The sequence below is a fragment of the Engystomops pustulosus genome, chromosome 10 (genome assembly GCF_040894005.1).
Source record: "Engystomops pustulosus chromosome 10, aEngPut4.maternal, whole genome shotgun sequence".
Classification (NCBI taxonomy): Eukaryota; Metazoa; Chordata; class Amphibia; order Anura; family Leptodactylidae; genus Engystomops; species Engystomops pustulosus.
In genome coordinates, this window is record NC_092420.1 from 12,412,138 (window position 1) to 12,424,497 (window position 12,360).

Consider the following 12,360-nt stretch of genomic DNA (forward strand, 5'->3'; position numbering starts at 1 on the left):
ATATTTGTCTTTATGTCTCAAAGATATCTGGGACAACTTCCCTGCTGAGGTCATTCAAAAGCCTCTCATCACCCAGTCAACCTGGGGTTACATGAAGAGACATAAGTATTGGAGCCAGTCTATATCCACAGAACATCTGTGCTTAGCTCTCCAGCATGTCCAGAACAACCTCCCTGCCAAATGCTATCAAAAACATTATGCACGTGCGCAGTATGTGATGATATGACAACAGAGCCCTGATCTTATTATCAAGTCTATCTGTAATTACATGGAGAGACAGGAGGATTGGAGCATCAGATATATCTCTTAGTTTTCCAAGATGTCTGGAACAACCTCCCTGCTGAAGTCCTTCAAAAAAAAAAAAAAACAACCTATATTACTCCTGATATCATCACCCAGTCTACATGGGATTACATGAAAAAAAAAAAAGGAAGGAATGGAGCCCGTCTACATTGATTACAGATCTGTGCTCAATTCTCAAAGATGTTTAGCACAACCTCCATGTCTACTACCTACAAAACTAGTATGCGAGTGTCCAGAATGTGATTATATGACAACAACTGACCTCTTATCTTTATCTCATCCAGGTGGTTTGGGATTACATAGAGACCGAAGGATTGGAGCAGATATAGATGTGTTTAGTTTTCTAGGATGTCTGGAACAACCTCCATGCAGAGATCATATACTTTTTGAAAATTTTCAGTGCCATGGACAGGCAGATGGGATGAATGGTTCTGCACCATGTCCACACTGATGAGTGCAGGTACTGTATACTAGCTCTGGTGTTCATATTGAGTTTCTGGGCACGCTCCTTGGTGTCTCGCGCCTCCGTCTTATTGATTTAGAATAACAATCACAGGGCGCTGGTAAATCGCCCTCGTCACATCCCCTACCTGTCAGGTGTCGGCCTTGATCCTGCTGGTCCTGAGTGAAGGGAGAGCGGTTCCGCTTGGATCTGCGCAATTCATCTCCATGAGAAGAGGTGGACGACTCGGCCGCCAGAAGCCAATTAAGGCGACTTGGACAATGTGAACAATGGCGTGTCACGGAGCGCGACACGGAAATCTAAGAGAGAGCGATTCTATGTGACAACCTGGAGCAAGTCACTGCAAGAGAGTAATAAAGATGAATGAGAGGAGAAGACAGTGTAACAGCCACATCGCAGGATCCCGCAGGTTATTATCCGCAATGGCAGAAGAGATTGTATTAGAGGACGTGGGAAGAGATTCCGGGCTTTCCACCCTCATATCAGAAACAATAAAAAGTATCTGTCTGTATGATACAATCTGATACTACATGAAACAACATGGACTTGTGTTCTTAAAGGGGAGATCCATCGATACTGTCATCCAGCACCAGATCGGTCCATAGGCTGCAATTGTATCAGACTTCACCCTCATTCACACTAATGGAGAAGAGCTGCATTAGCAAATACATCCTCATGGACACGGGTGGAGGATCCCAGATTTTTTCCAAGGTTTTCTAATTCTATAAAAAATTTTTAGATTGATATCCAACAAGACATGAGCTACTATATAAGAAATCCATCATGATAAACCAGACACTCCTAGATCCAGGCACCGTGACTGTGCTAGACTTCTTATACATGTTATCCGTGGTCTCCTTCCTTCTAAAAAAAAAAATCAACCTTTAAAATTATGCTAATGAGTTATAAGGACTTTGGGGGGGGGTTTACCATGCTTCAACTTCACAGGCTGTTACACTTCCCTCTTCCTGATCTGACACAGTGGGAGGAGGATGTGTTCCGTCTCACTGTAAAAGTCTGTGAAGCCACAGCACCGGGGGCTCTGGTAATACCCACACATTAGTATAATTTTAAAAGTTGATTTTAGAAGGAAGGAGGCCATGGATAACGAATATAAGAAGATTCCCACAGTCCCGGTGCCTGGAGCTATGAGTAATGTCCCTGGATTATCAGGATGGATTTTGTTGGTAGATGTAAATTCTCTTATCCACTCCTTGATACAGGTATAAGATCATCTCTGCAAGAGATACAGGGGGTCATTTACTAAGGGCCCGAAACGCGTTTTTACGGCGGGTACGGGAATTTTTCAGTTTTGCACCGATTTTCCCTGAATTGCCCCGGGTTTGTGGCGCATCGGCGCTGGCGTGCACGCGACGGAAATGGGGGGCGTGGCCGAACGAAAACCCAACGGATTCGGAGAAGCGCTGGACACGCGCTTACCTGCACCCGGCCCAACTTGTTGTACTTCAGTGCATTCCGATGAACTTCAGCGCAGCAGCGACACCTGGTGGACGTCGGAGGAACTGCCTTAGTGAATCGTCGGAACACCCGAATCCACCGCAGATGGAGTGCAGGGGAGTGCTACAAATGGGTCTCCTGGTGACAGGTTCCCTTTAAACGTGTGCCCTATTGGGTATGTAAATGAGTATATAAATGTAACATCCATACATTGTATTTAGCCATTAGGTAAGTGTGGGGCCCCCCAAGCACCTGCCAACTGTTCACCTGTATACACGGCCCCTCCAGATTTAGGGCGAGGACAATCCACAATAAAAGACCGACACCTGGTACCCACAAGAGATGTCATAACCACCCAAGAGGAGAGGAGAGCGCCCCTTTAAAATGACAGGAGACCAGACTTTAAGGTAAGTATTTTATTATCAAAATTATTACATCTCTTCTGAAAGATCAAATGTTACATCGTTGTGTAAAAACTCCACGTGAGTGATGATAGCGGTCGGCCCCTTCCTGCGACCTCGCCCCACGGACCCCCCTCCCCCCTCTCTCTCTTGGGGTGGGGGGGTCACGAGGTCCGGCAGAAAGTGGGAGGCTTTGCAATACAGACCCTGTGATGTTTATACACACATAATATACAGTATACAAGACCCAAAACAAGGGTGACGTGATTTCCATCCCTAACCAGTCTCACAGTTGTACAATTTCTGGAAATTAAAACAGGCAGTTTAAGAAAAATGTTTTTTTTAAAAAAAATAATAAAATTTAAATGAAAAATCACAAAAATTTTTCCTTATTTTTGCTTAAATTTTCAGTAAAATTTAGGAGGAGTTTTTTTTTTTCTCCCCTCTTTAGAATGGAAACATGATCTGTTAATCGGATTGGGGGCGATACTTTGTAACAGTCACCGAAGGAAACCAAAAAAAAAAACAAAAAATTACCATTCAAAACCAACAACTGCTGATCGGAGACCTGGAAAGAGAGAAAAGAATGGGGGGGAAGGGGGGAGGAGACTCACAGTATTATCTTATCCGAAAAAATAGAGTCAATGTAGCACCGTAGATCATAACGTCCGTAGGTCTAGCGAGGGCACGAGGCTTACAAACTGAATATAAAAAAAAAAAAAAATTAAATAAAAAGCATCTGCCAGTTATTAAACACGTCCAGGGGAGGGCGCTGTGTAAAACACATCACTGTGGAGGGGGCGGGGCGATCACACGACTAGCCCCTCCCCCTCCACAGTAATAAAACATAAAATAAAAACTAAACAACACGTTATTACGGGACAGAACAGGAAACGGAAGCAGCAAAAATAAAAAAACATTGGATTACCGCATTTCCAATGTTATTTTTAACTAAAATTTTACTTTTTTTTTTTTTTACTTTTGGAAACCGGAGAACTTTTTTTCTTTTTTTTTTTTTTTTTTGTTTGCTTGATTATTTGCAAATCTACAGGATTAAAATAAAAATACTTCAAGCAGCATCTGGGATGTGTTGTACATGATTGGTGAAGGAGTATTATATATATATATATATATATATATATATGGGCTGAAAATGGGGTTAAAACCATAAATTACAATCAGTCCGAGGACTTCCTGGCCGCCCCCCCTCCCCCCTGCTCTTCTGACACTGAAGTATTCATTAATCTGTTCAGATTTGTTGTCATTTCTGCAGCGTTTTGTGACAGGTGTACTAATTTTATGACAAAGGGGGTGGAGTTACACAAGAAAAGGGGAGTGGTTTCATGATAAATGGGGGGGGGGGGGGGCGTCTCCCCTAAGAGACACCTCCGACACCATTTACCGCTCCCTTTCTCAAGACAGGGAATGAGCCAATCGCTAACCAGCGTCTTAATCCAGCTCAACCAGTGATTGGCTGGACAGTCACTTCCTGTGTGTCAGTCGTGCAGGATCGGCAAGGAGCAATGCTTTTTTTTTTAACCCATTCTGAGCCAATTCAAAAGGAAACCTAGGACATAGATGGAAATATGTTCCTTTTAAACACTCGGAATGAAGGGTGGGGACTTGTACAGAGCCGGAGCCCTTCACCGATTGCTCAGATTGTGTCGCTCTCTTCACCAGCGACGTCTATGGTGATTACTAGGAAAGACGTGAGAGGCTCAAGTAGCTCAGAGTCACCTAAGTGCAGACAGTGCCCCCTAGTGGACAGATTGGGCATGACCTCAGATGTTGAATGTGCATGCACATACCATGAGCTGAGCTTGGATTTCCCATGTGGATGCATCATGGCGGCGCGGTGAGCAGCCCCACTACTTACAGGTCTGCTGCTCCTCTGCATTTGGTTAGAGCTATTATATTATAGTGGGGGAAAAACAATCATCTCAGCCCCCCCCCCCCCAAAAAAAATGGCCGCCTACACTGGATTCCGGTGCCCGTTCCCAGCAGTCATTGTACATATTCCACCCATTGTTCCCACTCCAATGTTACGCTACTGGACGTTCCACCCTCTATGTATACAATAGAGAACAATTATTTTTTTTGTTGTTGTTTCGAAACGATAAAACAAAAAATTTTTCTTTTTTTTTTTCCTTACAAAAATATAGATATCATTATGGTGTCAATTACTATACAGCATAGTACAATATGCAGCATTTACCTGTGTACAAGAGAACCAAGCCACATCAAATATACAGCGTCCTCCCCCCCGCCCACCATGCTGCACACACACACATATACAGCCGCCACTCATCTGCCCTGTATATATACAGCCGCCACTCATCTGCCCTGTATATACAGCCGCCACTCATCTGCCCTGTATATACAGCCGCCACTCATCTGCCCTGTATATATACAGCCGCCACTCATCTGCCCTGTATATACAGCCGCCACTCATCTGCCCTGTATATACACAGCAGGCCTGTCCACAATCTTCACAAATAAAAAAAATAAAAAAATTTAATTTTTTTTTTCTTACAAACCTTGACGCTGCAGAATCACTTGTGTACAAACCCCCCCCCCCCCCCAAAAAAAACGACTGGTGCTAGCCCTGGAATGCCTACAATAAAAACCATGGGATATGGTCTATTTCATGCAGATTTCTGAATTGGAAATTTAAAAAAAATAAAAAAAAAAAAAATATTTTAAAGTTCTTGAATCAGTAAGGGTATGTTCACACGGTGGGCGGATAACGCTGTGTATTTTGCGCCCAGATTTTCCAGGGCGGGTCACACACACGCAGTAAAGCGGATATTGGACTGCGAGTGGAGAATGTATCTGTAGTATGTCAATTTTTGACTGCAGGATTTTTTAAAAAATTATTGGGTCTGCAGATCAGTTATTGGAAGCAAAAAAACGTCACATGCGCTTCTACGAAGTCAGATCTATTCATCACGTGGCGTGTGTGTGCGGCCCAGTCCCGGTTCTAGTAAATGGAGCCGCGTTATATGGCGCAACCACTAGATGATGTATCTGATGGTAAGGGCAGCCGGGTGCCAATACGATACTGATCAAATTCTCAAACACCCTTTTTTTTTTGGAATGCATGAGACAGACCTGCAACTCTCACATCTGTAGCCGATCTCCCTGCAGTCTATAGGTCCAGTGTGAACATAGTCTTAATGATTTTAGGGACCGCCCCTGCGGTTCTCACATAGGTGGGGGGGGGGGGGCGATGCTTCACAGCCAGTTACTACACTGCTCTGCCCTCCCTAAAATAACACAAATAAGATAAAACTGGGTCTCCAGAACCTCTCCTATAACAATTCCGGAATGCCGTCATTCCAATCAGCAGTGTGAATGGGAGGACAGATCCGTAGATGTCGGGCGTATACACACAGCAGCACCAATCCAGCCCTTCCCTCTCCCCACTAATAAAAATACAAATTATTATAACCTGATGCTACAATTTTTTTTCTTAGGTGCTTCTTTAACCCCTCCCCCACCCTTTAATTGCAACCATTTCTTTTTATACGTAAATCATATAAAGGTTCGTCCTTACTGCACAAGTGACTACAGGTGGTTTCGGGTGACACAAAGAGAGAGAAACCGAGTAACTGTATGATTATAGGTCTACACGACTTTTTCAGTATTTTGTGGCTTTTCTTTAGTTTTTAGCTCCCCATGATGTCTCATTTTCTTGCGACGTGAGTGTAGAGTGACGGGGTGGGAGGGCTGATGTGATCAGCAGATTTTATAGCCAGCGCCTGTTTCAGTCCTAGGCCCCACAGACCAGGTCCATTAGGTGCAGGGGGGGGGGGTGTCAGCCATCTCTGGGTCAAGGAATGGCTTAGGGATAGTGCTATCCTGTTTTGTTTTTTTTTATTTCCCCTCTGTGAGAGTCCTAGGAAAGGCCAGTCTGAGTTTTGACTCCTGACGCTTGCATCTGCTGCAGCCGATACTGGTGCACGCCTGCGCCGCGTTGCGAATAATGCTGCGGACTGGATACAGCGCTTATCCTGGGGCCTGACGTGCTTATAGTTCTCGAGTCTGATCTCGACCCCTGTGGGGTGGAGGAATTAGCAGAAGCCCCAGTGCTGGCTTGCGAGTCCGAGGAAATAGAGTCTGTCCTGAGCAATTGGGCTGGACTTGCTTCACGGCTGGGGCCTCGGTGGTGGAAGCTTTTCCTTGGCGGACACGTTCCAGCGTTGCTTCCGTAAAGCTGCTGGCTGTTGTAATACCCCGAGCTCTGAGCTGTGGGAGAGTCTGTGGAAGTTACATGGGAAGGACTTGAGAAAGAAGAGGAGATAACAGAGGACTCCGCGTGTCCTGGCCTCTGCGGGGTTCTGTAGTTGAATCCTCCGGGCTGAGCCGCAGGTCCACGGAAAGGGGATGTATTCTGGGAGAGGACGCTGACCGGCTCCGACTGAGGACTATCACACTGCAGGAACTGTAAGGTGAGGAAGAAGAAAAAAAAAAATAAGAACTTTTTCTCCAATAACACATTATAAATATTGTGATCCACAGGATGTATCGTTACCGGATAATTGTATCTTGAAGGGCTGTATACGGTTGGTCCTTTAGAAACAGCCAAGTTCAGCACCTCAGAATCTCCGTCTTCTGTGCCAGAGAAAAACACAAATATTTCTATTAAAAAAAAATCTAATAAAAACTGCCCAACATAAAGGAAAATATTTGCCATATTATAGAAGCAAACTATGTGTTATGTGCATCTTAACAAATGTATACAGTGCGGAGCTACTCGTACTGCCATAGGGTCTCCTATCTAGGATACGCCATCACTTTATGATAGGAGGAGCCCGACTTCTGTCCTTACTCTAACTTTTGGATGTCCCCAATGGACCACATTGTAATGATTAAAAAAAAAAAAGTGATATTCTATCACTTAAAAGTGACATCCCCCCCCCATAAAATGGAATTTTATGTTACAGGAGGCGTGCGCGTTATACACGGTGTCCCCTAGAAAGGCACCTGCTCTGTTTTGGCTCAACTTGGTTTCTCCTTTTGTAAGGAAGTCATTTTTAAGGCAGACACACACTCGCACAGTTTAGTGAATTTGAAGGATTTGTCCACTTACAGTAAATAATTGATATTGTGTGTGTGATGAAAATGTATACAATTTTCCAATATACTTTATGCATCAATTCCTTGCGGTTTGTTGGATATCTGCTTGCTGTCATCTACAGGAAGCTTCATTGTTTACTTCCAGTCAAGTCACACATGTGCACAAGCCATTAGTATTATACGGCTGACTACTCTCTGTGATAATAGCTCTTGCACTTGCAAGTCCATAACATGACCAGGACTAGGCTGTCCAACGAAAATACACATGGAAGCTTTCTACAGAAGGACAGCAAGCAGAGATCTTGAAAACGTGAGTTAATGATACAAAAAGTATATTGGAAAGTATAGAAAGAATATCAATTATTTGCTGAAAAGTGGACAACCCCTTTAATTGGGGTCTTATAACTTGTAGGCAGCTTCCCTGAAAACTTCAGCAGCTTTTTTTTTTAAATGGAGGACCAGACTGGGAGGAGGCAAATATGGAAACAAGAACAGCCAGACCAGAACAAGGGGCACTCGGTGTGCAGACGTATAACGTACATTCAGTTTTAGTCTTTTGGCTGAGATGGAACCAGACCGCAATACTTTTCGACCAAACGTATAAGACTCCCATGAAAGGCTTAACATTACCTGACTCTCTGTCCAGACTGCTCTCTCTAGAAGGAGAGTTCTCCCCTTTTTGGGACGCCTTGACCCCGCTTCTCAGCACCCGCTCCAGGAACCCCTGCCCCTCGCGTAGTCGCTCTACTGAAGTTGGAACCATCCTGTAAATAAAGCACGGTATGAATTCAAGCAAGTTTTAAAATGTGTCATAAGGTGACGCATAGTTGGGGGTGAGTAGAGATTTCGTTACCATCTGCTGCTGATGCTCTCCGTTTGCTTGCAGTGGCCAGAAGAGCTGACTGTTCTTTCCGTGGGGCTGACGTCCTCCATCTGAGGCATGGAGGGGTGAACGGGAGAAGAGAAGCCGCTTGGTGGGGAGGATGGAGCTTGGAGCTGTAAAGCACCCGGCAGCTCTGTATCGGAGATGGACCCATTGCTGCCCTGACGCGTTGGAGTCCCGGCACAGCGTATGATGTCCCCGCCGGGGGAGGAGGTGACTTCCTTGGCTTCTTGTTTTCGCTTTCGATATTCTAGCAAAGACACCTTCCGAGGAAAAGGAGAAAGAAGTCAGTAAGGAAGTAAAGTAGCGCAATAATTAGCGTGAATAATTAACAGTCTGTGCCAGATCTGTACCACAATTAATGTATGTCCCCCAGCGAGTCCTATATGACTGCAGTAAGGAACAGTTCACACCGACCATGGTCTACCGTGCTCCACTGCAGATCTATGGGACCCTGTGACACGGCTGTTTGCCCTTGTAACTACTGAATGGGGCATAAAAGCTCCTGCTAATGCAGAGGGTTTTAGATTCTCCCATCCTAGAGATCAGACATTTATAAGCCACAATGTGTTGTAAGGAAGACACCAAAGTGATGGGGAAAAAACTGCACCGGGTAGGAGCCTATTTGGTACTGAAAACCCTGCACAGACACATAATCCACAAAACCAGAGTGACTGCATCAGCCACAGGATCCAGGAGTGTTCAGGGCAACAACAAAATGGGGAGACGTCTCTGGTAACATTGTCTCCATCATCAAAAGGAAACATTGTACAATGGGAAATCTACATGTCATCCACTAGGGCACACCATGGTGCTCGAGCAGTCCAAAAACCACCACTGCCCGTGTGAAGGGCGCATTACGCTACTGACCACATGAGGTAGGGTGCAGTGGGTTTGGGTTAACAGACTCATCTAGTTTAGAGTGGCGATCCACTAATAAGAGACTATAACCAGGGTGAGCACGGGACCCTTATAGGACTCATCCCGGTAATATCTCTGTAATCAGCAAGACCCGCAGGTCACGTGACACCAATTCAGCAGGACTCAGGTATTCATGTGACACTACCAGGGTAAGTAGAAGGTAAGTTACCCCATCTGGGTCTTGTACTTATCCTGGTAAAGCTTCTTATTAGTTGACAACAACGTTAACCCCTTGATGACTAAGCTACTTTAGGGCTTTTGGACCAAGACCAATATTTTAAATCTTCCCTGTGTCACTATGAGTGGTTTAAACATATCGAGTGGATATTGAGATTTGGGTGATATCTTTTGGGTTTGGTTATTAAAAATAATAAACTGAAATTTTGAAAAATTCTCAGTTTTCAAAGTCAGAAATTCTTGGCTGTTCCAGCAGAGAGTCACAGCTCCCAAATAACATTTCCTCAATGTCTGCATGCTTTTTTTTTTTTTAATGCATCCTTTCAATGTAGGAAAAAACCCACTTCAAGGAGTTTGTTAACCCTTTAGGTGTTTCACAAATGTTAAATTAACCATGTGTCATTTTTTTGGACATTAATTTTGGCCCAAAACTTTAAAAAAAATTGATAAAATGATGAAACGCTCCACAAAAGTTTAATACCCAATTTCTCCGGATGGTGGCGATATCCCATGTGTTAGTGACCCCCCCCTGTACAAATAAGGACATAGAATGAAAGAAGTGCTGATTCAGGGCAGATTTGCAGATTTTACAGGCCTATTTTTCCCCGGATTAGATCCACTTTTCAGGTACATCATGATTCAATAACTAATTGATGCGATTTTATGAACTAGTTATGAACTTTTTATGTCTGGCTTGTTTTGCAGAATACAGAAGAGAAATTTGCTTGTTTTTACATCTCAATGTTCTAAGAGGCATAACATTTACATTTGTTTACGTAGGCATATTCGGGCTTGTTTTTTGCAGAACAAGCTATACTTTTTATTGTTATGTCAGGGTAAATGTAACTTTTTGATCATTTGGCGTTTGGATGTAAAAATTTGTTAACTTAGTTTTCATTTATTGACTGACATTCAAGCGATTGGCACCCCCCGTTGCCTGACTCAGAGGGTTTCAATCGTCCAGGTGAGTATTTGCCAATACCCTATAGACACCGCGGACATGGCTTTTAGTAGGGGTAAACAACTGGGATCTCGAGTAGCGCAATCTCAGCTGTTAGTAAGAGAACCTGGCTGTCACACACAGCTGAGCTCCCACAGGGATCACATGGGCTCTGCTTCGGATCTGTGCGGTCTCTAAGACATTCATGTACGTCAGAGTACAACACCAGGCTGCATTTCCCGACATACATGTACTAAAGGGTAAAGTTGTAAAAATCAGAACAGACTGGTGAATACCTCGTGATCCCATGATCTCAGTAAACATGAACACAGTTGGCCCGTGAAGCCAGAAGAGACTTCCATGAAGCAGAGTAGACCTGACCAGCAGTGACAAATGCTGTGGTTGCTTGCGCCTGCTGATAACAAGCGATATCCGCAGCCACTATTGCTTCAAATGGAAAGTGCAGTAGCAGCCTGGCCAGTTACCTAAACCACAAGCCTCTGGGTCGCACATTGTCTACATGTTATACAATCGTGGTTGCTAAATTTTCTTGATCTCCATTACCTTTTTCCGTTGAGGAGGATTTTGAGGAGAAGATCTGACCCCCTCACAAGTCCTTTCACTACAAGGCGACATAGATCCTTGTGCAGATTCTTTTATAAGTCCAGGAACGGGCCTGGTGTAATAGGCCTCTACAGGAGAGCCACAGTACATATCTGATTGGGAAGGCTTCCTTTCCCCTACCAGTGGGGAGCCACGTAATGAGCCATCAGCCCGAGGCATCGCGTTCAAAGGGGAGAAAGCATACATCAAATTGAACTCAGTCCGGAAAGTCTGTTCTGACGTTCTTAGCAGCGTTGACCCTTCCCCTCCTTTTCCTAGACCACTCGCTTCTGATGTGCCACTGTATGTTATGGACGTGCTAGGAGACTGCGAGGCAAGATCCACGAGACTGGTGCTGGCCGTGGTTTGTTGTTCCTGGCAATTCTCAGTGGATATGTCCAAGAAACTGGCCTTTGGCATTTCTGCATCGATCCGAAGACAAGGCTGGAAAACGATAAGTCACAGAAGGAAGAGACAATCAGATGGAGGACTGAAATTTCTATTCTAGTAACAGTGATGTGTAATATCCTTCACACTAAGTTAGTACGGGATGTACATTGGATGACTTGCATGCAGTGTGTTACAATTTCAATCAAGTTCTATGGATTGTGACACTTACCTCGGGTGACAGGGACTCAGGCCTATGCACCGGGGAGCTCTCGGGGGAGGATATGTTCTAGGACCAAAAATACATTGATATTTTTATACACAATAAAATGGCACATTTGGTGGTTGACAAGATGTACACAACTAGCACCCGTCTGGTTATGGTCATCATCACTTAGAGCTAAACGCTTTGGGCTCTGTCAACGTTTCTGTGAAAGTCCTGGAATTGTCAAGGGTTTCTAGACTGTATAATACACCAGCGATAGTATAGCACAAAAAAAAGTGCACATCAACCAATAAGTAAAAACTCTGCTAGACAATAAGCAATGTGAAGATACAATTTCTATCACAATGGAGCGTGTTAAGTGAATGGCAATTATTGTAATAGAAAGGTCAACTTGAATCCAACGGGGATGGATAAAAACCAGCTCCCTGCTCGCCCCTAAAATCTGTCCTTATAGGGTATTTAGACAAGGGATGACTTTATGAGGCTGTAAATGAAGCACGTGCTTGCTTGGCAGACACT

The 12,360-nt window shown here is 44.2% G+C and overlaps 1 protein-coding gene across 5 annotated transcripts in view; it reads right to left on the bottom strand.

Moving 5' to 3' along the window:
• Positions 1-6,233: 6,233 nt before the first annotated feature.
• The window catches only part of SETD5 (SET domain containing 5), a 54,305-nt gene continuing 48,178 nt past the window's right edge, over positions 6,234-12,360 (bottom strand). For all 5 annotated transcript variants that reach the window (XM_072127927.1, XM_072127928.1, XM_072127926.1 and 2 more), the window contains 6 exons: positions 11,848-11,904; positions 11,190-11,672; positions 8,558-8,850; positions 8,335-8,468; positions 7,160-7,239; positions 6,234-7,069 (listed from right to left, as the gene is read on the bottom strand). In XM_072127927.1, coding sequence (XP_071984028.1) covers positions 6,524-7,069; positions 7,160-7,239; positions 8,335-8,468; positions 8,558-8,850; positions 11,190-11,672; positions 11,848-11,904 — 1,593 coding nt within the window. In that variant the 3' untranslated portion in view covers positions 6,234-6,523. The remainder of the gene's footprint in view (positions 7,070-7,159; positions 7,240-8,334; positions 8,469-8,557; positions 8,851-11,189; positions 11,673-11,847; positions 11,905-12,360) is intronic.